Below are 26,678 nucleotides of genomic sequence, written 5' to 3' on the forward strand. Positions count from 1 at the left end.
TATGATTGTGAGGGATTTTAGGGCACAGATTTCAGTCTGTCCCACTAAATGAAATTCAATCCTGTGTAGGGGGCCAACATGCAACCTAAGTACCTCTTAGTCCTTATTTTGAGGGCTTATGTGGAATTTAAGAGTCATACAGGCCTTGGGCTGCTCTTCTACACAGAAGGGGCCAATTAATCATAATCCTGACCTTATCCTGGGGAGCCATAAGTGGAAGAGGAATGGAGTGGTGTCAGCCATTCAACTGGCACAAACACCAACCTGCATTTGCAGGCCAAGATAGCGAAGGATGAGTCAGAACAATGCTCTGCTTACCGCTCAGCTGAAGTGTACCTGCCTTGCCTAGTGCTTGCTGCTGACTGTACAAGGGCCATGGTTCAGGAAAGCACTGTGAGTGAGTGTTTAAACTTGCACTCCAGTCCCATGAGATTTCATTGATTTCAATGGGACTTCAGCATACTTTTTTTCCTGAATGAGGCCTGGATGGCTGCAAGAGGGAGAGTTTGACACAACTCCTGAACAACAGACTACACCCCTTGGTGTACAGCGTGCTCTTAAGTTCTTGGCAGGATCCTGCCTGGCTGGGTGCACAAGGGGAAGCCTCCCAATGACTCCCTCTCCCTCAAACTCAGTCCATGCACCTGTGCAGCCCTTGAGCAAAGACTAGCATTTACAATAGGAGACAAAGGAAGACTAAGGTAAGACAACTACATTAATTTTCACTTGTATATAGGCCAAAACTTGAATCCAGTTCTCTTCACAACCAAAAGAAACTGAACTAACCTATTGTGAAACACCCACTCCAAAGAATCACCACTAGTAAAAGAGTAATCATTCTCAATGTGATCTATTGGATCTGCACTGTGTGTTTATGAAAGGTTTGCCAGGAAATGTGATAAGCATTTTTTGTAATTTAACAGACAACTAAAATGATGCCTATCCAAGGCTCTAGGTGCCCCAACGCACAACAATACAACGCAAATCTCAACAGTATTAAATGATCAGCTCTGCAGGAGCTCAGCCAGCTGCCTACAAAAACATTTTGGCTCCATCCTGACATGCCGGTAATTCATGCAGCAACTTTAAAAGAAAGAAAGGAAAAAAAAACATACATACACAGCTTTCAATTACCTTCAAGGCTCTGGTCTTGCAAGAAGCGCAGTGCTGTGATGGTTATATTCAGTCCTATTTTCACTGCTTTGTAGAAACTTTGGTTTGATAGAACTGCATCTAAATCTTCTAAGGATGCTAAGGAACTGAAAGCAAAAGTGAAAAATCAAGCACTTGTCAAAGCACGACAGCATGGTGCGCACTCTTTGGAGAGGGAAGCAGAAGGATTGTGAATTAGAGCTGGATGAAACTTTTTAACAATTTTTTTTTGTCAAAATATGGGGTTTCATCAAATGAAGTTTCTAGTGAAATGTTTTGCTTGACAAAGTTTTCTAAACAAAATATTCTAGAAAACCCTGAGTTGGATGAGTTTGGTGATCTGTCTGGGGTGGATATCTGAGGGTTGTCCATTATCTTATAGAACCTGCAGAACACCTTCCAAAGACGAGCCTGAGCACCTAAATTCATAACTTTGCTAGACACTAAAATTCATGAGCTGACTAGACACACTGGACTTATGGCTTACTACAACAATCTATAACCTAATTTCACCCCTCTCCAGTCATAGGAGGGAAAAGGAGGGTGGGTAAAAGGGCCACTTCACCTTGAATGGTCTCTTGAAATGTGTTTTAACTACTTATGCTACACAACCTTGTATTTGATTGTGACACTCTCGATACATGTCCCAGACCTGAAGAAGAGCTCTGTGTAGCTCAAAAGCTTGTCCCTCTCAGAAGTTGGTCCAATAAAAGATATTATACCTCACCCTCCTTTTGTCTCTAATATCCTGGGACCAACATGGCTACAATGACACTGCATATAACAAAATCACATAGTTTATTTTCTAAATTTCTTCAAACAGGCCAGTTCTGTTGTGAAGTTAATAACATTATAAATTTAATTTAATTTGATGATACATGATGAATCCACGCCAATTTTATCTGACGCTTCTTATAGATTCTTCTACCTCATGGCTGTTATGCAAACGAAAATCCAACCTTTTTTTTTAAAAACTTGATCAGCTGTTGAGGTACTTTGCTATTTCAAACAACAAGAAATTGCAAAAAAAATTTGCTTACCTGAAGAGCTGGGGGGGGTGGGATTTAGACTAGGAGATACCATATGACAATTTTGCACTCCTGTCCCTTTCTCCTGTACTTATTATGTGCTAGATTCTGTTCTGCACCACCTGAGAGGTACAGCAAAGAAGACAGTCCAGAATTCTGCCTGAGCTGGAAGCTCTAACTTATGGCAGCCTCCTACAGCTGTCAGTGAGCTTCTCTGCCACACAGAGTGGCCTGGATCTGAGCATTAAGGCCGCTCTTTCTCAAGACCCCAACCTGCCCCCGGAATGCTCAATGCTGCAAAGGGGCGCAGGCCGCATTCTTTCAATTCTCACACAGGCCATTGTGGTTTCTGTATGTCACCATGGTATATAGAAGCAGGGGCTAGAATTTGGCCCAATTCACTGTGGGTTACACTGAGTCAGTTCGGCACAGCCCAGATTAAGGGACGGTGAGGAGTTCGGTACCAAGGGAAAAGCATCTTAGATACGTTCTTCCTGAAAGCAATATGCCTCTCTGAACTCCCTGTCCTGGTTGCTGCTACAACCTTCATAGGGGGGCAGCCTGCACTTTGCTGCATACAACTTCCATTCTGTGGCCCAGTGCTGAGATGGTGCGGGGCCATGACCCCACCTTCTCTCCGCCATCTTTGGAGCACTGTGCACCCTTTGGGCATTGGGGAGGGAGCCAGAAAATGAAGTAAAGGATACAAAGGATAAAAGATTGACCATCTTCATATTCTGAGACTGCAATCATGTGAGCAGTAGCTTCTATACCAGGGGTGGCCAACCTGTGGCTCCGGAGCCACTTGCGGTTCCTTGTATAGGCACTGAATCCAGGGCTGGAGCAACAGGCACCAACTTTCCAATTTGCCGGGATGTGCTCACTGCTCAACCCCTGGCTCTGCCACAAGTCCTGCCCCCACTCCACCCCTTCTCACCCCCTCCCCTGATCCTGCCATGCCCTCCTTCTTCTCCCCTCCCCTTTCCCCCCCCCCCCGAGCCTCCTGCACACCATGAAACAGATGATCAGGAGGTGGGGAGGGAGGGATGGGAGGCACTGATCGGCGGGGCTGCTGGTGGGTTGGAGACACTGGGAGCAGGTGAGGGACACTGCTGGGGTGCTGCTGACATATTACTATGGCTCTTTGGCAATGTAAACTGGTAAATTCTGGCTCCTTCTCAGGCTTAGGTTGGCCACCTCTGTTCTATACCTTGAAGTTTTGCCAATAGTCATTTGTGGGCATTTCATTACTAGAGGGCTCCAGAGGTTATAGAAAGAGGTATAAAAGTATGACTATCCTCTTATACAACAGAATTGACCAAAACTAGCTGACTTCTTAGGGGAAATCCCTGTATAACCAGTTTCATATAACATACATGCTCTGTCCCTTCCAACCTCTTCCATGGTTAATGTAATAACATTGGGACAGGGCTGCAGAGCAACAGGAAGCAATGTGCACAGAATTTGTTGTTGATTTAATTAGGTTAATTATTTGATCCACCATCATGGCAGTGAGATAAAATTTGCTTTGCCCGTTATTGCCTCAGGAATCCAGCGCATGAGGCAGACCTGAAAGGGAAAAATATCACCTTACAATCGAGATCCTTTTATACCTCGGAAACACCAAGCTTCTGAGGGAGTTTTGAAGCCATCCAGATTGCCTGAGAAATCCTCCACTTTTTAGTAGTACCATAGTTATGGGTGTCAGAGCCACAAGCGCTGCACCCATGCACATGCCAATGCATAGAGACCGTGATGGGCCCTGCTCAGGCAGTCTACAAAGAATACAAACATTGAGCCCCACCACTCCTGTCACTTATTCTGAATAAGTGAGACACAATATTATCTTCCCAGTTACAAACAAACATACAGGTTCAGTGCTTTTTAACAAGGCAAAGAAAATCCCTAAGTAGGAGTAGCAGAGTCAGTGCAGAGATTTTCAATTTCCCATTCTAAGAACATGTGGTGTGGATCCCATGCATGTTGCAGAGTCACAGAAATGACTGCAGAATATGTGGGTTCAATACTAGGGCAACTGGGTAAAATTCTGTGGCCTGTGTTATACAGGAGGTCAAATAAGATGATTTAAAAGTCCCTTCTGACCTTACAATCTATGAATTGATCATTTTTCCAAAGAAATTCCTGAAATTGCTACTTTGTATCAAGTTTCAGGTGCCCTCCAGCCATTGTGTCTCCCTGCCTCACTTTGTGATCCTCTGTACTTGCCCATAAAGGTAAGTAGCTTGTTGCAACTACACCTCCCTCCTGGTGCTGCTGCCCTTAAAAAGAGAGCGGCAGATAGAGATTTCCCCGGCACACCGGGCTTGTCTATGCTGACAGTGCTGCAGCTGTGCCTCCGTAGTACATAGCGAAGATGTTACCTATGCTGATGGGAGGACTTCTCCTCTTGGCATAGGTACTCCACCTCCCCAAGAGGCAGTAGCTATGTTGATGGGAGAAGCCATCCCATTGACACAGCTCTGTCTACACCAGGGAAAATCCACACCTCTGAGCAACATAGTTATACCAATGTAAGTTCCTACTGTAGACCTAGCGTCTTGTTATGCTCTGATGCATCCAGGACAGCAATCCCAAAATACAAGGAAATTGAAGCAAGACACGCAGATAAGTGTTCAGTCCAAACATGAAATAACCATGAACCAGTTAAGTTAGCAACTATCTGAACAAGACATAACAGCACATCCTGAGTAACCACACACACCCAATGCTATGCGCGCATGAGCGCACTCACACACAGAGTAACTGGAACACTGAGTTCAGGGAGTAATAACCAGGAAATGAACAGGAACAGAGAACAAGAAGCACGAAGGCAGCACACACACCTCCATGACCTGAGCTATCAGTCAGGGAAGACCTAACACAACCCAACCTCACACCAGAGCCACTACTGGACTTTTCTTCTAATTAACAGGGGTTATTTCTAGTCAGTTTGGCCAGTTAAGAGGCCATGGAGGGCATCTGTAGAAGGAAGCTTTCAGTTTTGTATGGAGTGGGTTGCTTAAAGCAACTCAGCACTGAAACAGGGCAGGGCTACACTTAAAACGCTGCATCGGCGCAGCTGCGCCACTGTAGCGCATAAGTGAAGATGCTCCTGTGCAGATGGGAAGAGGATTAAGCAGTGAAATAAAGTCACTTACCTGACACTGATTGCTACAGATTGCCAAGTGCCAATTTAATTGAACTACATTGTATTAAAGCGCTTAAGAAATAAACTAGTTTTAAAATGATAGGCATCCAAATGGATTAACGTCAAATGGTCTCAAATTCAATGGTCTCAAATCTCAATATTTCAGATCCTCCTTGGATTAATGAAAGCGATAATGTAATAATAATATATAACTCTCCATCCAGAAGAATCTCATCAAACATGACAAAACTAACACTCTCATATACAAAGGGATCATTTCAGTCACCACTCACATGCAGCAACCTCCAAAAGATTTTTCTGCTGAGATGCACAAGGAGGAAAGGTAGAGTTGCAAAAGGGTCTGAAGCAAAAGGCAGGGACTGCAGAAAATTAGGAGGAAGGAGTCCCAAGCTTCCCAATAGCATAACCTATAGGTACAGATATCTGCTAAGTCAGGCATAGATATGTATAATAGAACTATTGCAAATTCAGAATGGGGGGGGGGGTGTCAGTCGGGGTTCCCAACTGAATAATTCTAATAATATTGGGCCTGATCTTGGGACAAGAACCTACCAGACCTCAGTGTTACTGGGCAATTCTTAAGTAATCAATACAATTAATACACAATCAATAGATCAGGCGACAATAGGGCCCAGGGCATTTTTTTCTGGGCAAGTGTTGGCCTCACTCTGCTCCCATTGGAGTCACCTGTAAAGTTCCCATTGACTTCAATGCAAGCAGAGGGAGGCCAACACTGACAATCCTGCCTTATATCTTGCATAATCAATAGCAGGAGAATTCATAGCAAGTGGGAAGTACAATGAGTTAGATAAAAGCACCATTCCATGGAAATAAAAGAAAGCACAAATAGGGAGAACAAATACATTACCCAGATTTTAGTACTTACTTTTTAATAGTCTGCAGAAACTGAGCTGTAGCATGTGTCCCACCTTCTTTGTAAAGGCTGCTTTCCTGCAGCCATGGGAGTGAACGCAGGAAGTCCCAAAAATAGGGTTGGTTTTGGACGCTTTCGACTACAGAAATCATCTCCTCAGTTTCATTCCAGTCCATCTTGATTTTTAAGAAAAATGTGTTAAATGTGACCCAATTATTTCATTGGGGGTGGGGTGGGAGAACAGCAGCTGTTCTACACAGGACTTTCTAACCATTTAAAACCCTTCTTGGGTGTGGCATTGTTGCATTAATGAAATTCACCATAGGAATGAGTACACTCCTTTTTCAACTCATGCGGGTTGTAACTCTGCTGCATGTGAATCTCTTCTGGGAAAACTGAGTTACGAAAAAAACCTAACTAGCCCTTTCCTCTGCTTCTGCTCATGAGTGTACAGGACATGCCACTGCTAGGAGACGGATTATTTTTGAAATCTGAAAGATATTAGCTTGACAATCACACAACAAAATTGTAGAGTCTAGAGAATCATAACTACTCATCTGCAAGGGTTGAAGAGGAGTGCTATAATGAAGCCTCTATGTATGCCACCCCCACTTTGCACCGCTTCAGGAAAGGCCTTTCATGCAAACAGACAAGAAATAGATTGAGGGGATGGACTCATTTCTGCTGAACTGACTGTGACTGGGGAGATTTATTTTGCAGGATCACACCTTCAGATGCGTCTGTAAAACAAACAAGCTATGCTAATCCCTATCTTATGGGGTCATGTTGGTGAATTAAACGTTAAATTATGTTGGTGAGTACTTCAATAGGACTCTTTTGCATAAATATTCATCAATATGAATAAGGCTTGGAGTGGAAACTGGAGCCTTTTTATTTTTTATTAAAAAAAATAGTAGAACCTTCAAGGCCAAATTCAGTGAAAGACTAACACTGACATTTGTCTTTGTAAAATGGGGGTGCACATAATTTTTGTTTTTATTTTCAGTTCAGTACCAGGAAGAAAACTTTGCATTTCTGAAGCTTCTTTCAGTCAAGGCTCTCGAGAGCAGTTTATAAATGGTACACTAAACAGTGTACAATCCCAGGTTTGAAATTGTAGTTTGCAGTTTCATGAAGAGTCAGAAATAGTCCCTGAACAACTATAGCGAGAATTCATTATTTCATTATTATTTTTTTTAAGTGAAGGTAATGATTTGAGAAGGATGCAGAATTGACAACACTAAAGACTGAATTCTGTGTCTATTCAGCCTTGGGCTTTTTTGTTGAGACGGCCAACTGTTACGATGGTGGGTGATTTATCCACTAGAGACAGGACAGACAGCCAACTCATCTCACAGAGGCTAGCACAGGGGTCATGGGAACCATTTTTCAGCTACACCATGTAATCCTTGTCCTTCACTCCATCTCCACCCCTCCTCACTGCATCTCATCCAATAGGGTGTAATCTCTTCTAAGCAGCAACAACCTCTTTCACTGTGAAGTGCCTACCACCTTTTAGATGCTGTAAAAATAATCAACAATTCTCAATGCATAAAGCTGGGTCTTTTTAGGTCTTTTGTATTATGCTTTTATGCATCTTTGTACACATGTTCAGAGAGTGGCCTAATGCACTTTTTAAAATCTCCAGATAATCAACAACCATACTTCACACAACAAAGGCTTTTAGCCACTAATAATGCAGGTTAGATTCAAACCAGTGGTGTAGCAATGTGTGACCCTCTATATTAGGTCCCTGAAACACTGTGCACTCAGCAACACTCCACTTTCTACAATATGCTTTACTAAAACTTGAAAAAGAAAATCTATCCATTATTGCTAAGTCTGAAATGGTAACTTTCCACACACAAAAAAAATTACTTACAGTTAAGAAAATGGAACTGTTGGTGGACTCTGTAAAAATAAATAGTTTTCCTTTACACAGAAATATTATTCTTCACGACAGACGCATCACTACTAAATACAGTGAATGAACACTTAATAAAATGCATTTTGTTGGAAGGAAAAGGCCATAAAACTAGCAGTGCACCAAAGATCTGATGATCTGATAACCTTTTGCACTTCCTAATGTTTCCAGGTTTCATTACATAGCCAATTTTAAATGAAATTACTTACCAGGGATGATTTTCACTGGCAAGGCAAAATTATCATGTAAACTTTAGGAGAGCAATATGGTACCAGGCACTACTGACAACTCTATTCTGCTTAGACAGGGTTACCAAAAGAGTGCTGGGTGTCTTACACAATATAACAGGTTAAATGCCACCCTATTTCAGAGGAAAGGCAGCAGAGTGGGGGTAGTGAAGTGTGCTGAAATGCAGATGAGTGGGGGTAGTGGAGGGTGCTCATGGTAGATCTGACAGGACAATTACTCTGCAAGGTTGTTTTGTGTGTACCGGGGGATGCATTTGGAAGCCATTACTACTTCTTTAGAGCAAGGCAGACAGACCCTTTCTCCCCAGTGTGCAATCCCTTTCTAAGCTCCCCATAGACTGGTGTGGTTCTGTACCATCCCTTACTCAGGTCAGTGGCTGAATGTCTCCATTTTTGCAATACGTGCACAGACTGTAGCATAGGCACTAGGGAAGACAGGGGCTAGGTCGAGTCACTCCCATGTGCACACCATGTCTCTGCACACTTGGTGGGCCAGAAGGGTGCTCTTGAAAACATGCCTGACAGGGTAACCAGGTGATCATATTACTAACCCTTGTCCTTACCCTATGTTATTAGCAATAAGTCATGTCAGGTTGCCAACCCTCCAGGATTGGCCTGGCGTCTCAAGAAATTAAAGATTATGTCATGCGATGAAATCTCCAGCAATACATGCAACCAAAATTGGCAACCCTACACAGAGCTGTAGGAGACAGATCTTTTTGAGCAGGCTGGGTGGCCAGTGTTCCACACTGCACGGCCTGTGTTTGTCCAATCGTAGCCAGGACACAATGTCTGTGCCTTTGTGCCAGGTGTCACCAAACTAGGGCTCCTCCTGAAACTTGACCTCCTTTTTCCAGTCCCACTCATTATATTCCTCTCCCCAACCACTTCCCTGCTTTTATCTCCACAATCGTTTTTGCCATGTCTAATATTTAGATTGTAAATTTATGGGGGCGGGCATCCACATCTCTTTAGAACACAGGTAGCACAATTCTGGGCTCTATAAAATAAAGAAAACCCCCAACAATCGTTATCATAACAATGACAATACTTCTAGATCCACTTCTTAGCTAAAACAATGATTTTTTTTTAAATGATAAAAGGAAGCATTGTCTTTTTCAGTGTCACTCAGTGCCAGGTAAGCACATCAGCCAATTACTAAAAGAGGTTGACTTACCTGAGAATTTTGATTCTTCCTCCCACAGCTTTTGTAAAGCAATAGCTTTCTCTGAGGTCTCTGAAATCCCATTCGCAAAGTCTTGTATCTCTCTCAGGAATGTCAGGTCAGTTCTCATAATGCTGTCCTGACCACCTCGGAAACTGGAAGTGCTTTCCATGAAAGGGGGAAAGGGAAGGTCATTTCAAAATAGGAATTGGAAAAAGCAGCTGCGAGTTCCTCTCCATCTGCTGTGAGCGCCATTTTGCATATTTGGGGTGAGAGTTTTTAAATGTTCCCCATTTACCCAATTTTTGTCAGTTCATTACAGTTGCCTTGAGTTGTGTAAAAATCCCACAAAGCCGTGGGTAGGAGGACACCGAGAGCTGCCCTGCTGGAACAGCTAATCTGGTGTCTTGACTCTGACACAGTTCAATGACTGACTCCAATTCATTTAGATTTGTTTGGAAAAGTGCACCTAGATGTGAGAGACTGTGGGGGAGGATTTCTTCCTGAACTTGACTGATGGTTAGGTTTTGACTTGAAGAGTGAGGATTAACAGGATACAATAGCAGAGACTATCTAGCACAGTGGTCCCCAAACTGTGGGACATAGAGGAACATTCGGGGGCAGCTGTGGGACCCAGCCAGCCCCCATGGGAGGCAGGGAGGGAGCACCACCAGCCCAGCTCTACCCCCAGCTTCAGCTCCACTCTGCCCCTTGCCTAGCTCTGCCCTTATTTCCTCTCTCTGCCCTCACGCCAGCTCTGCCTCCAGCCCCAGCTCCTCCCGCAGCTCCACTTTCAGCCCAAACGCCTCTGCCGAGCCAACTGTGCACTAATGGAAAGGGAGATAGACGGGGGGGGGGGACACGACAGGAAAAGTTTGGGCACCACTGATCTAGTGAAACTGCAGTTGCTATTCAACATGAGAGTAGGGTTGCCAGGCATGTAGTTTTTAACTAGAATGCTCAGTTGAAAATGGACCCTGGCGGCTCCGGTCAGTACTGCCAACCAGGCCATTAAAGGTACGGTCAGTGGTGCAGCAGGGGCCTGGGGCTAAGGCAGGCTCCCTGCCTGCCCTAGTGCCACGCAACTCCCAGAAGTGACCAGCAGGTCCTTGCAGCTCCATGCACTGCCCTCATGCCCGCAGGTGTGCCCCCGCAGCTCCCATTGGTCGCGGTCTGGCCATACGCCTAGGGGCTGCAGGGACCTGGTGGTCACAGTAAGCGCTGCCAGGACCCCGCACCCCAACCCCCTGCCCGAGTCCCCTCCTGCACCCCAAACCTCTCATCCCCAGCCGCACTCCAGAGTCCACACCCCCAGCCAGAGCCCTCACCCTCCTTGCACCCCAAACCCCTCATCCCCGGACCCACCCCAGAGCCCATACCCCAGCCAGAGCCCATACCCTCTCCCGCACTCTGAACCCCTGTGTCTCAGCCCAGAGCCCCATTCTACACCCCAAATCCTTAATTGCCAGCTCCACCCCAGAGCTTGCACCCCCAGCTTCACCCCTGCACACCAGTCCTCCCGCACCAAACCTGCTGCCCCAGCCCGGAGCCCTCTCCCACACTCTGAACCCTTCGTTTATGGCCCCACCCAGAGCCCACACCCCCAATTCAGAGCTCATATTCCCCAGCAGCAAGCCCCCTGCCCCACCCATCTCCTGCACCCCAACTCCCTCATCCCCAACTGTACCACAGAGTTCACACCCCCAGATGGAGCCCTTGCCCTCACTCCCTCCCACACCCCAAACCCCTTCCCCAGCCCAGTGAAAGTGAGAGAGGGTGGAGGAGAACAAGCAATGGAGGGAGGGGAGATTTAGTGAGGGGGATCATGGGGTGGGGCAAGGGTGTTTGGTTCTGTGCCATTAGAAAATTGGCAATCCTACACAAGGGTGAAATTCACTGTGGGGCAGGTTGCATGAAACAATGCACAGGCCTCATACTGGACCCTACACTGGGGTAAATTTCACCCTCTGTGTATGTTACTAACCTACTGAACTGCCTTGCAAACATTCATGCCTTAACAAGCAACAAACACTACAAATAATAACCACAATAATAACAAAAAGCAGCAATAGTAACAGTTTCTGAGGCAGATGATGCTGATGGCAGCAGGCTTGCTGCTGAAAGCATAATTCTACTCTGAAAAGTGACTGTAGAGATGTGGGGTTAGATGTTGATTGCCTTGCACTGATTTCCATATTAAATTTTCCAGTAAAATAGAAATAAACTGCACAGTTCCAGACTTGCCACTACTGGGCCATCAAAAGTTCTAGTTATGAAGATTTTAATATAAATATATGCAAATATCATGCAAATACAAGCTCAGGCATTTAATGGGCTAACAGAGTTATGTCTGGGGACACGTAGGACATTCTGCTTTATTGTTGACAGTGTCTATATACCTAAAGCATATGACAGTTTTACTGGTATATGCAGCAGTTCATGTAAAAAACAGCATTACATTACCAGCACTGATTTCCCCCAGATCTTACCACATACACTTTTTTCAGCTAAACGGAGCTATACATACTTTCTATAATAGTGACATCTGGTGGCTTGCTGAGAACATTACAGTTTCCAAGCCCTGAAAATTAGTTGTCAGATGAAAACAAAGCATATGGCCCGTATTTCTCTCTTCCTTTTCTTCACACAACAAAATTTCCAAGAATGACCCTGGACACAACAAACCTCATAAACAGAAAAATTCTGATGAATACATTTCCTAGATTTCTAATATATATGGGCCCCAGGAACAGAATTCTGGTCTGGTTGTCAGCTTCCCCTGAACTTTAACCAGGCATTTGGTTCTGGGAGTTCAGGCCTCAATCCTACAGTAAGCTCTGTGCTGACTTCAGTGGGGTTGTGCAGGGATGAGCCCACGAGGAACTCATTGTAGGACTGATCGTTGAGGCTTGCTTCAGATTTTGGTCATTTAGCTGCTCATATACCTGAAGTGTTTTTGATATTAGGAATATTTTAAATGTGGATGTGGGGGGGCTTTTAAAAACTAACCAAATATATTGTTCAGAGGAATTACTACAGTAGTCAGGCCTGAGGTCCAGCTAGTCCGGTGTCCTGTCTCCAACAGTAGTCAGTACCAGATGCTTCAGAGGAAGGTTCAAGTAACCTCAGACTAGGCAGATGTAGGATAATCTGCCTTCCTCACCATGTCTCCTCCTAATCCAGTATGGGGTTTGGTTCTAGTTAATATACAAGGCTTTCCAGGGAGAGGAGGCTACTTTATGTTATTTACTTTATTTAGACAGAGAAAAGGCACATATCTGAGAACTCTAAACAAAAACACAACTCCAAACATACTTAGATTAGCCCCAACCCACAGTGTAAATCAACCAAATAGGTGGAATTAAAATCTCTCTCCCTCCCTGAAATTCCACTCAGCTGATCAACAGCCTCTTATTGGCCACTGTGCTCACTGACCCCAAGCTGGATAAACAGAAGAGCCTTTCATCGTGACTTAGAGCTCAACAAATTCAGGCTGTTTGAGACCAAAGGAAGCAGGGAGCTGGGGAGTAGTTATGGAAAGCAGCCTGCTGCTAGCCCCTGTTCTTTCCATCCAAGGGATTAATAGCTTGAGTGCCTCCGAGGATCACAACTGCAGCAGTACTACCCAGGACGGGAAATTGGCTGTTAGATAGGCAGAGCACAAACCATTTAAAGGCTGGTTTACAACACTTCAAACTTCACTTGGAACTAACTGGCAGCCAGTGCAGACTCCTGGACACCACCATAACATGCTCTCAGCGTGAAACACTGCTTGATAAGCAGACAGACAGCTGAATTCTGTACTATTTTACTGAGTGTTTGAATGGTCTTAAGGAAAAGCCGCATCTAGAGAACACTAGTAATTTAATCAAGTGACAGAGGCATGGGTAATTGTAGCAAAGCAAGCTCAAATGGAAAAAAAATCTTAGCCACAGTTCCTAGCGAAGCATGCAGGAGCAGCCAATGATCTACTGTGACCTTCAAATTGCAAACTCAAGCAAAAACCACCCAAAGCCCCCCCTCAGTCAATGAGGCCTATATAACCACTTCCAGTTAGTTTTGTTTGGCTTAACCCTCATCCAGCAAGCTCCCATGCAAACCTCACACTCAGTGTTTAATTTGCAATGAAAGAGATGCAAGAGCTCAGGCAATTTTTTTTCTTTCATAACTGATGCAGCAAGGCCAGAAATGCCAGAGTTATGAACTCCCAAGCCCAGAGGTGTCAGAGCTCAGCCCTGGCACAAATTATGCAGGCTCTCACTCAACCAGATGGGTGAAGTACTCAGCCAAGGCAGACGGATCATACCTCCTCACTATTGCCATTAAAGCTCCAAGGGCAACCCAGCTGCTTTCTTGCACAAATTTTGGAAGTCTTCCTGCAGCCCCCACCCCAACTTCTCAGTTTGCATAGGGCTACACAAAATCAGTATCTGCCCTGGCAAAGAGAGCAGCAGGAATTGCTAGATAAGGTTCTGATCTTGATTTTATAAAAACTACCATTCTTGAGACCCCTGGGGCATTACTGGGAGATTCAGGCCTGAATTAATTCATTCCCTGGTGCAAAGCCCAGTACAGTGACCAGGAGGGAAGGCAAGAAGGATGCAGGGAGCTTTTTAACCCCCTGGCTCTGGTTAAAATAGTCCTGAGGACTGCCCTAACTTGCACCTCTCCTGCAATGGCCACTGTGGGCAATTGTAGCCCTGCACAGTAGCTAGGTCATTAGGCAAGCCCCAGTCACTCCCCCACCTAGCTCTAGAACAACTGCACCAGGTGCTCATGCTGGGGTGGTATTTGCTGAAGGATCCTGGTAGTGGCTTTATGGCTGCTTGGAACTGAATTCCTTCCACATGCACACACACTGTTTGCCATTGACCCTACCTGCAACAATCTGCTTCACTGCAGTGATAGAACCAGAAGATTCTGAAAGGCTGTGAATTTAAAAATCAACAGGCCACTCTCAAACTATAGAATTATCAGACTCGGAAAAGTGTGGTAATTGGAGATTGCTTATTTGTGCATAACAGTTAATTGGAGCATGGGTCCTGGTTTTAATTGTGAAAGTAATGTGATCGCAAGCTGAGTTACAGTTGACTATAAATGTGAGAAAGGAGTCAATTAAGTAGTTCCTCCAAATGTTTACTTAGCAGCTATTTTGAATATTTAATCTGTGCTTTGCATTTGGGTCTGAATATAATTTCCCCCAAAACTGAATCAAATCAGAATATGCCAAATATAGATGAAAAATATCTGATAGCCTTATTAGAAGCCTTCTGTGAGGCATACTCTACCAGGGACCATTATACCAACCCCCACTGCAAAATTCTTCCTGGTAAGAAGGCCCCATTCCCACAATCCTTAGATATTCTACTGCACTAGTAGAAAATTAAAACATCATAAAATTTCCACTGGGCTACTTAACTGAATTTCACTTTCATTCTAGCTTGCCTGATAACCAACAGAAATTGTTGAAGACTCATTCTTGTCTGCTTCAAATCTGAATAGATTACAGATAGAACAGTTGGATTTTTTATAATGCTTTAATACATGCGACTCAGTTTTTCAGCTGGGGCAGTGCTTGAGTGATTAACATCTGAAGTTTTCATTTTGAAAATGGACCCATGAAAGTTGAAACAATTAACACCTACCAACCCCTGAAAGCTACAAATATGGACAATTGGAGGAGGAAAATGGGAATTCTTTAACTGCATTAAATACAATGGACTAAGAAACTAATGGAGGAATAGAGTGAAAACTGGTCAATATTTTGCTGAAATATAGGTACAAACTCATAGAGAGGACAAATCTACTCTGAAAAACAGCTATATAAAAAGGTATTGTGGCATTCTAGGTTTGTCTCTGGAGAGTTTTCAATGTAAAAGCTCTGATCCTGAAAACACTCAACTACATGCTTACCTTTAGGGATGTAAAGAGTTCCACTGACTTCAGTGAACCTATGAATCTAAATTTAAGTATGTGCATAAGTGTTTGCAGGATCAGGGCATAAAAATTGCCAGATTACATGTAAAACTTCTCCCTCTAAACAGCAACCCTGAGAACTCATTCTAGGCTCTGAGTATCAAATTGGATTCTTGCTCTCTTGCACCTCCCCACTAGTAATTAATGTTCTAGCAGCAGAAGTTATGCCTTTACTTGCAGCTGTGCAAACCCAATGTCTTCCAATTATGCTTCAGGAACACCTGTGCAACTTCATTTTCTTCAGTGTGTTTGTGAAGGTGTGGTTCAGAATAGAAACAAGGCACAGATTTTTATCAGTGAGGGTAATTAAATGTTAACACAACCTCCATCACTGGCAATTTTTAAAACAGGATTGGATGTTTTTTTTCCAAAAGAGATGCTATAGTTTAAACAGTAATTAATTCAGAGAAGCCTCATGGGCTGTGTTATGCAGGAAGTCAGAGTAGATAATCACAGTGGTCCTTTCTAGTTTCATAATCTAGAAAGCCAATCAACATTAAGTAAACAATCCTGTTATTTTCAGTTCCCTCTCTTAGATGTGTTGGTTGTGCAGGGTTAACAGCACTACACACAACAACATTTATTTTAGTTACTAAGATCAGTCTTTTAATATACAGCTGACTGCATGTTCATCACAGAGGAAGATCTTTTCCACACATACAACATGTTGTATCTGTACTATGTTCTCATTAAAACAATTTAATATATAGAGTAACATGCAGAATTAGGCACTGAAAGTAATACACACACATACATGCAGTTCTCAATTTTCTGTGAAAGTGGTGGCAACACACTTTTGGAATTATTTGTCCCCAGATCTATCACTCTTGGGTATTTGAGATAGAGCATGCAAATTATTCAGATTTGTTTTAAATGTGTGGCACCCCTAGAATACAAATGCTTAGCCAGGTTCCCATGAAGACCACATGTTGTTAATATGCCACCTAGATGCCATGAGAGTGACGTTGGGCACGCCTTGTGACCATTAAATTAGGGCTGTCAATTAATCACACTTAACTCACACAATTAACTCAAAAAATTAATCACGATTAAAAAAATTAATTGTGATTAATCACAGTTTTAATCGCACTGTTAATTGATAGAATACCATTGACATTTATTAAATATTTTGGAATCGTGGTTGAAGCATGCGCATCTGGCATGTAAATATCTTCCGACAACGGCTACAACAGCGCCATGAGAATGCGGTTGTCACTTTCAGGTGATATTGTAAACAAGAAGTGGGCAGCATTATCTCCTGAAAATGCAAACTTGGTTGCCTGAACAATTGGCTGAACAAGTAGGAATGAGTGGACTTGCAAGCCTCTAAAATGTTACATTGTTTTATTTTTAATGCAATATTTTTGTACATATTATATATTTGTAAATTCAGCTTTCATGATAAAGAGATTGCATTACAGTACTTGTTTTAGGTGAATTGAAAAATGCTATTTCTTTTGTCTTTTTACACTGCAAACTCTTGTAATCAAAGATAAATATAAAGTGAGCACTGTACACTTTGTATTCTGTGTTGCAATGGAAATCAATATATTTGAAAATGTAGAAAACATCAAAATATATTTAAATAAATGGTATTCTATTATTGTTTAACAGTGCAATTAATCCCCTACTTTAAATCGTCCTTTTTAGTTAAAAAAGCATATCTTGAGCATAAGCACCAGAAAATTGAGGAATAACTGGGCCATGCAACTTAATGAGGAACCTCTACATAACATTTATGCCAGCACTTGAAACCTAGAGGCTATTGACAGCCAGCATAACTCAGAGAAGCCCTCAGGTTGATCTAATTTATACTGGTAGACTGGCCTGGAACAGACTGTTCTCATATGAACTTTATGCCAACTTTTCACCTAATAGGCTGTGTGCTTCCTGCTTCTCAGCCATAAATCTAGTATCTATATATCTCTATCTATAGATAGCTATTATTTCTGAATCAACTTGATTAAATCCTTGGAATATCCCACCAAATTCCTCACTAGATCTCTGGAATGAAAGAAACTCTGCCTCCAGGAAATCTTTTCCTGTTTTCACACTAAGCTGAGTTGTGACTCTGAGCCTATAGTCAGATGTGCGCAAATACTCATGCAGCACAGACAGTCAAGATAGTTCAAAGTTAAGTACTTCACTCTATGAGTGTCATGTTTTAATATCAGGAGCTTCCAACCACCTCAGACAGAACAGAAAAAAACTTGATTTTTTTTTTAAAATACAAAGTCTGTGTCGAGGCATAATGCACTGTTATTTTAGCACTGATTTGTTTGGTAGAGAACTAAAATAAACTGTAATTTCAGGGCTCCATTTTGTACATTCTACAATACAGTGTGAGGAAAATTACCAGTCTGGGATAGCTATTCAGTTTAAACAACTTACAGCGACTTACATATAAAGTAACTGAAATAAAATAAAATAAAATAAAAAAACTGGAATGTGATTTACTCCAAACACTATAGCATGTAACAATAAAGGGACATGAAGGTTGTGACATATTACTGTACCATTGAAACCTTTACACCTGACCCAGGCTAAATTCCACATTATCTTTAAAATTAAGTTTTTTCACTCTGGAAGGCTATAAGGGAGCAATTTCATTCTACTTGGTTGATTTTTTTAATATCTATCTATCTATCTATATATATATTCACAGCCAATCAATGTGTTCTGGCTGAGTGACCTGGTTATCCAGTTTGCCCTGAATATAACTCTGAAAAAAGGCTATTTGCAACTATGCCCGTCATCTAGAGAGCACCCTGCTCACTTCCATTCATAATTCTCAGTCTGCGGCAGTATGTTAAAGTAAATTAATGATTTACATGTTTGCTACTATGTTGAACTATTACCAGACAGGAAAGCTTTTTAAATTCAGTTCTTTTGTGGCTGTTTATTACTTATTATTATTTATTTGTATTGCAGTAGTACCTAGGAGCCTTACTCCTGGACCAGGAGCCCATTGTGCTAGGTTCTGTTCAAACACAGAACAAAAAAAGCCCCAAAGAGTTTAAAATCTAAGTGTACTCTTGGGTTTTCTCTCCTCTGTTTGACTTTTCCTTCTATTGATTTTCTTCTTATCTGTCTGACTCCTTTAGCTCTTCCTATTTCCTTCTTCAGCTCTCTGTTCTTGTCCCTCAAGATGCTGTCCTTGATTCCCGCTCTCTTCCCTCTGCACCCCATAGCTGGGAAACCTCAGACACTCCCAAACTATCCAAAACACAAATATGAAAATATAGTAGTCTCTTCCATGGACAGCCCCACATCGTGTATTGACAGAACTTCTAACAAGGGTAAATTATCTGTCTTGCGTGAGAGCAGGGGAGGCTGGGGAGAGCACAAGAAGTCTCCTCACCTTCTCCCCTGACTTGTTTAGACAGATCAAAATAGCAGCCCCTGTGAGAAGCAACTGCTAGGTCCTTGCTATCTCTGGAGAGCAAAATCACCATGAAAAATGTAAGGAGAGGTCAGAAGGAGCCCTGCCCCTCTTCACACAGCACTCTGGGGGAAGCAATCTAGCCCACAGTAATCAAATTCCTGCAACTCCTAGCTACTAGACAATAATGACCCTTCTTAGGGGAAAAGACACATTAGTCAGAAATACTGATGAACTGGTGCATCTTACCGGAAACTGTGTTCTTTCTGAGATGTGTAACTGCTGTTCTTGCACCTTGAGCCAACATTACAGAAGAGACTCTGAACAAAAGGATAAAGGCCCCGACTTGGCAAATCTCGGGCTTCTAAATAACCTAAAAAGCAACAGCAGACAAAATTACATCAGTGAGACTAAGGCTATAAAGCTTTAATAGTAATATTGCTCTCCCACCCCTAAAACTCGTTGGAAAAATTACATTGTGACACAGAACCTTTTGTGAAAACAGGCTAATTTCACTGGTGTTCTGGAGGAAACCTTTCCTGATTTCCTGCCAGCTCATCTGCTCAGGTCCTCGGCAGTCGAGCCTTCCAAGGTATGTGGCTCCAGGGTAGCCCACCATGCAGACTGCCCCAGGGCTAGGGATCCCAGGTGTTTGAGGGTCCATGGCTGTGGGAAAGCCAGTCATGTGGACTACCCCAAAGATGGGAACTCAGGGCTTTCAAGGGCCAGAGCCATGGAGCAGCCCGCCAAGTGGATTGCCTGGAGTCAGAACTCCATTTCCTTTCTCAGATTTTTTTTAAATGGTGGGTTTTGTTCCTAATTGGAATAAAACCAAATTTTGAAATATTGAAATCATCCATGAAATGGAATTATCTTTCTCCACACAGCTCTACTTACCACAACACTCAGGGCCGCCCAGAGGATTCCGGGGGTCTGGGGTCTTCGGTGGCGGGGGGCCCTTCCGTTCCAGGACCCGCCGCCGAAGTGCCCCGAAGACCCATGGCGGGGCCCTCCCCGCTGCCGAATTACCGCCAAAGCGGGACCCGCCGCTGAAGTGCAGCCCGGTCTTCGGCAGTAATTCGGCGGCGGGGAGCCCCCACCGCGGGTCTTCGGGGCACTTGGGCGGCGGGTCCCTGAACGGAAGGGCCCCCCGCTGCCGAATTACTGCCAAAGACTGAGCTGAACTTCGGCGGCGGGTCCCGTTTTGGTGGTAATTCGCCGGTGGGGGGTCCTTCCACCCCGGAGCGGAAGGACCCCCCGCCGGCGAAGACCGGGAGCGGAAGAAGCTCCTGGGCCCGGCCCCGCAAGAGTTTTCCGGGCCCCCCGGAGCGAGTGAAGGACCCTGCTCCAGGGGCCCCGAAAAACTCTCGTGGGGGCCCCTGTGGGGCCCAGGGCCTGGGGCAAATTGCCCCTCTTGCCCCCCCCTCTGGGCGGCCCTGACAACACTTTGTGAGAAATGCAGCTATTGCAATCTCTTGATAAAACCTTTATACTGCACCACCATGCATTCCATTTATAAATGATTCACCCAGCACTGAAACGTAGGCACTGCTGGAGTTCAGTATGACAACAGTTTAACAGCACAGAGCAACACTGTGCAACAGTGTTATCCAAACTTTTGAAAGCTGAGCTCCCCTTTAGGAAAATGAAACCAGTCACTCTTCTGCAACCTCACTGTGTGTTTGTTTTTGGCCTACCCAAAATGACCGGCTATTTAGAGTAGACTGTGCAAGTCTTCCTAATAAAATATGTCCTTTGCTTCCTTCCATGATGTAATGAGCAGTGAAATAATTAACAATGTTGACATTTAATGTATCATCACTGGCATTTGAGCTATTACTCATTGAAATGAATGGGGCAGTTTGTCCTTCAGAGCTATTGTTTCAGACTTTCTGCAAACTCATGCAGACACTGCTGCACTAGTTACACTTTGGTTCACATTTTGAAGGGTGTTTTTTCTTTGTTTGTTTGTTTGTTTGTTTTTAAATAAAGCCGAGACTCTAGTGAATAACTGCGAAACCTGTCCATTCCTCCCATGTAAGGCCCCAGTTTGACAGCCAGAGCTATGTAGGAACCTTTGGGCAGGAAATGGAGAGTATTTCATGTAATTGAATTGCTGGAGAAATAGCTACAATGAGTTACCCAAGCTGAATTAGGGCTGGACATAACACTCCTATTGAATGTTCACAACAGAAGTGGAAGAACTGGAGAAACTGTATATTCAAATATTCCATAGTACCTGAAGAAAAACCAAGCTAGTTTTGTTGGAACTGAAATATCATTATTTTTGAGACATATATCACTAGAAATTGCACTACCAGTTAAGCAACATAGAGATGCCACTGCATAGCTCCCCAGAAAGTGTATTAGCCTGCTTCATACAAACATAAGACCTAGTTCTAGTTCTGTATGACCAACACCCATCTTAAATAGGTTTGACAGTTTCTAAATTTTACTGAGACTGTAATATTGGCCCTGATCCTGCAAGCTTACCAAAGTAGCATACTCTGTAGACAGCAGAACAAAATTCTGCCCTCAGCTACGCTAGTGAAAATTCAGTTACTCCATTGAATTCAGTGGGGCGTTACCATTAATTTCCAAAAGTGTAACTGACAGCAAAATTTGGTCCACAAAGATTTCTTCCCAAAAAAAAAAATAGTTGTGTTCTCTTTTATACATACAAACATCAGTTCTAACAAGCAAAGCAGAGGAGGTGTAGACGCTTCCCATTCATGGGCATTATAATATCCCAAGGCACTTTTCACAAAATTGTCCCAGTAACATGCCAACTTGTGTAATTATGTTTAGTTTTCTTAAATGCCCCCATAGTTTGGAGAAGATATTCTTCACTTCCTATCTCCTTATTAATAGAACTGCGTGCTAGGTTCTTTAGAGACATGTAAGAACTTCATGAATGAATGATCCTTCTATATATACTGCCACACACTGAAATCCTTCAGGGTTAATGTCATTCTATGAATGTACATTATCAAATTACAAATGCAACTATCAAAGTTAAAACTGATTGAACATGCACCATGAGTCTCAGTCATCTCCAAAGAATGAAGCATTACTTAACAGTATCAGTTTCTATCTGGAGAATTGTGAAAACAAAGTTACTGGTAAAAGTCACTATTCCAATTTATAGGAGTATGTTCCATTCAATAGAATGATGAATTAGACAGAGAGACTGGGTGTTATATCGACACTAGATAAATACCAAGAGGCCAGACATGTCACGATGCAGCATTTGGAATACTGCTTCTGACACCAGGCTTAATTAACGCCACTAAATCTAAAGGTTTTTTATATAGCTCAAAGCTGTGTGTGGTTAATTAATAAACAAGCATAAAGAAAGATATCCATGGTTTCAGGTCTCATAAGCCTTTTACAAGGAAATAGGTTTTACACGTCAGTCTTAAATACCGGATCATTTACAATGGTGTGACTGATTTTCATTGTTTCTTTTGTTGTATCTTCTATTCAAGGGATCAGCAACCTTTGGCATGCAGCCTATCAGGGAAATCTGCTGGCGGGTTGGGACGGTTTGTTTACTGGCAGCATCCGTAGGTTCGACCGATCGCAGCTCCCACTGGCCATGGTTCGCCATTCCAGGCCAATGGGGGCTGCGGGAAGTGGCAGCCAGCACATCCCTTGGCCCACACAGCTTCCCGCAGCCCCCATTGACCTGGAACTGCGAACCGCAGCCAGTGGGAGCTGCGATTGGCCAAACCTGTGGATGCTGCAGGTAAACAAACTGTCCCGGCCCGCCAGCAGATTTCCCTGACAGGCCATGTGCCAAAGGCTGCCGATCCCTGTTCTATTCCTTGTTTTAAAAGACATTGTACTACATCACTCTTCTAGGAAGTTGAGAATGTGTGGGTTGAACCCAAGATGCCATTTATACAGGTTATAAAATAAGGCCATGCCCAAATCCTATAGAACTGCAGCAACTAAATAAAACATAGCATAGTAACATCTACCACACTGTTTTAGGTAAGATAATGCTTGAAAAGAGTGAAGCAGAAAGAACTATAGATTGCAGGGGGACTCAATATTATAATTTTATAGGACACAAGACAAAACTAATGTAGGGCCTGATCCAAATCCCAATGAAGTCAATGGGCTTTGATTCAGGCCCTCATGGTTTAATCTACTGATATTTCCTTATTATGAAGCCCTCTTTAGAATATTGTCTACAGATGTGCAAAACATGAAGATTAAACATGAAACATACAGTTTTCCTTGTGTTTTGAAGGTTGCTGGATGCGAATTGCAGCCAGAATTAGGAACAGGATGCATGGCCAGAGTACTTCAGACAGAGACAGCACCTGAAGAGTAAACCCAAAACAATAATATCAGCATTGTAGATATTGAACTGCACCATACAAATATACATTATTACACGGACCACAAAATTAATATTCCAGTAGAGATGCCATACAAAAGAAACTATTAAGCCAGATTCTGTTTTGTTTAAAACTTACTTCTAAGTAGAAACACATCTTTTTATTATGGAGCAAAGAACACTGATTTCAGAGCTTGCGAGTAAAGGCCATCGTCTTGTTATTTACAGTATTTTCATGAATCTTTTCTTTTACACCTATACAAAATAACTAATAGAATGAAACAGGCACACTGTTCTCCAAAATCTAGAAAAGTAGTTTAGGATAGATGAAAGCAAGTCATCTTCATGCCTCAGTTGCTCCAGCTGCAAAATGGGGATCATATCAACCAGCCAGCTTTGTAAAGAGCATTAGGATCCCCATATGCAAGGTTTTCAGTAACAAAGTAGTGCTTCAGAAGCAGTTATATAGGGCAGAATCACAATAAATGTTAAAACAGAAGAATAAAAAAATTACAGAACATGAAAGCCTGACAAGATCATTACATTGAACCTGAGGATTTCTGAGGCTACTCCCTCTAGTAGCTTAAATGCTAGATACAGTACTTACATCATCTGTCCATATCAGGGAAGCTATTCCAAAAGATCAAATTGTTACAAAGACAACCTAAGAAAAATAAGAGTGGGTGGTCTTTGATTCCTGCAGAGCAAGCCTGGATTCTGGCAATAATAGTGTTCTGAAAGCGAATCCAGCCATTTCTACACTAAAATAAGCCTAGCCACACTGGAAACAAGATTGATCTACAATGACAAGAGGAAAAGAAGTGCTTTAGGACACTTTTGATGCCATCATCCTCTCCCATGCTATACTGTCTGGCATACAAATATAGATCAAAAGTACACTTTCTCTGATAAACCCTCAAATATGTAAGTAATACAACTGATCAAAGGGGTGGGATTAAATTTTTGTTTTCAAATTTTCCCCTTCTTTGAGATTTAAACATTTGAAAAATTTCAACCAACTCTAATAAATAATATAATTGAGAGAATATCTTCTAAGCTATGATTTAAGACACTGAACAGTGAGATATTGTAACCAGAGCAGCTCACCTGCTCATTTTAAGATTTCAAATACTCATAGAAGTTGATTAACTCAAAGTATATATAGTTTAATCTACTATAAGCCTTTAACCAACAGCGATTCAAAATCAAAATATTCAGTTTCTAATTTATATACAGTAACTCCTTGCTTAACATTGTAGTTATGTTCCTGAAAAAATGTGACGTTAAGTGAAACGATGTTAAGCAAATCCGATTTCCCCATAAGAATTAATGTAAATGGGGGGGTTAGGTTCCAGGGAACTTTTTTTCACCAGACAAAAAACTACATATTATATATATATATACACACACACAATATACATTTTAAACAAACAATTTAATACTGTTCACAGCTATGATGATTGTGAAGCTTGGTTGAGGTGATGGAGTCAGAGGGTGGAAGAGGGAGGGATATTACCCAGGGAATGCCTTGCTGCTAAATGATGAACTAGCATTCGGCTGAGCCCTCAAAGGTTAACACATTGTTGTTAATGTAGCCTCTCACACAAGGCAGCACGAACACAAGGGAGGGGAGACAGCATGGAAGACAGAGACAGACACACACCTTGTGTGTGGGAGAGAGATGCACACTGCCCCTTTAAGTAAGCTGACCCACTCTTAAGTGCATTGTCTTTTTAAGTGGATCAGGAAGTTGAGACAGCAGCTGCTGCGCCAAGCTCTCTATGTCTCTCATCATCAGTGTACCCTCCCTGCTCTATATGGAGAATGGGTAAGTGGGGTGCAGGAGCAGGAGGGAGGGGGACACCCTGACATTAGCACCCCCCCATCCCTCCTGCACAGCAAGCAGGAGTCTCTGGGAGCAACTCCAAGGCAGAGGGCAGGAGCAGCACATGGCAGTGGTGGGGAGGGACAGCTGAACTGCCGGCAATTGATAGCCTGCTGGGCGGCTGCTGCTGCACAGGGAACTTACGGGAGCGGGGAGCTGATTGATAGAGGGGCTGCCAGTCCACCCTGGTTACAAGCCCCCACTAGCTAGTTGCAATGGGCTACTCTTCCTGCAAGCAGCGGACAAAGCAGGCGGCTGCCAAATGATGTTAGAAGGGAGCACTGCACCACTTTAAATGAGCATGTTCCCTAATTGATCAGCAATGTAACAACAAAACAACGTTAACCAGGGTAACTTTAAGTGAGGAGTTACTGTACTCTACTCAGCACACAAGTGGTCTTAAACAGAGATTTAGAAAAAAAAACTTTATAGAAATACATGAGATAAGGGATCACTGAATTGTGTTAGAGATCTCTTCGGTAATATCTATTGGACAACTATAGAACACATGAGATCCTCCACTATGACAATGGGTAGAGATGGTATTACTGCCTATATTTAAGGTTGTCCAACATTTCTGATGAAAATACCCTGTTTTCAGTTGCTTATAACTTTGCAAAACTTTTAACTGCTTGGTCTGAGATTTCCTATGTTGGGTGTCTGTTTCAGGCTGAATTATTTTGGAAAGTTTCAGCTAAAGCAGTTCAGACGCTTCTAAGAACAATGTTGTTTTGCCCCTGTTAAAATGTTTGTTTTCTTTCCGAGGTGGTAACTCTCCCATGTTTTGGAGCAGGAACCTGAAATTTGGCAGGGGAATGGTCTTTGTATCAGGAATGTGCCTTTTGCCACCCCTGTGAAAATCCACCTAAATTTGGCTAAGTTATGAGACTTTCAAAAATCTCAGTTCTCAAATGCTACATCCAGATTTGTTGGAGTTTGGCAGCTAAATGCTCCTCTGAAGATTCCATCTGCACTGGGCATGTTCCAGCCAAGGGTATAAGGGTTGAGCAGAACTTTCCCTGCAGTTATTGTCCAGCTGCAAGAAGCCACAGTGGGGCTGGGCACCAGAATTGAGAGGAGAGGGAGTCTGCTTCCTGTGCTCTCCATGGTGCCCATGCTGGATCCCAGGCAGCAGGAAGAAGGAAGCCTCCTGACTCAAATGCAGAATGGAGAACCACTGAACCTAGGGGCAGATGGAAAAGGGTGTAGATTCGGGCAAAGGAGCCTGGGGGTATGTGGAGGCTGTGATTGGAGACCTGTAGGATGGAGAAGAGAAACTGGGACTTGTAGCCAGAATGGGGATGTGGGGGAGACTGAGATGTCTGCACAGGAGGACTGGGAGCTAGGAAAGAAAATGAGGTGATGGGGGGGACTGGAAGCCAACTGGGAGAGAGAAAACTGAGACTGGAGGGGAGTCTGGGACTGGCTGGGCATCCTGTACACTGAGTAAGTCAAGGCTCGTGTGGATAAAATAGTACAAAAACATGTCATTAAAGACGGAGACATAGTGCACGTGCAATCTTAATT

At 43.1% G+C, this 26,678-nt stretch overlaps 1 protein-coding gene across 1 annotated transcript in view; it reads right to left on the reverse strand.

Moving 5' to 3' along the window:
• Positions 1–26,678, reverse strand: part of ABCA13 (ATP binding cassette subfamily A member 13) — a 282,083-nt gene that overhangs the window by 246,479 nt on the left and 8,926 nt on the right. Inside the window, exons 2-7 of the mRNA XM_045007417.1 lie at positions 23,156–23,249; positions 19,168–19,291; positions 9,573–9,724; positions 8,106–8,134; positions 6,236–6,399; positions 1,135–1,259 (exon numbers count right to left, since the gene is read on the reverse strand). Coding sequence (XP_044863352.1) covers positions 1,135–1,259; positions 6,236–6,399; positions 8,106–8,134; positions 9,573–9,724; positions 19,168–19,291; positions 23,156–23,249 — 688 coding nt within the window. The remainder of the gene's footprint in view (positions 1–1,134; positions 1,260–6,235; positions 6,400–8,105; positions 8,135–9,572; positions 9,725–19,167; positions 19,292–23,155; positions 23,250–26,678) is intronic.

Source organism: Mauremys mutica, chromosome 2, assembly GCF_020497125.1.
Source record: "Mauremys mutica isolate MM-2020 ecotype Southern chromosome 2, ASM2049712v1, whole genome shotgun sequence".
In the NCBI taxonomy this organism is placed as follows: Eukaryota; Metazoa; Chordata; order Testudines; family Geoemydidae; genus Mauremys; species Mauremys mutica.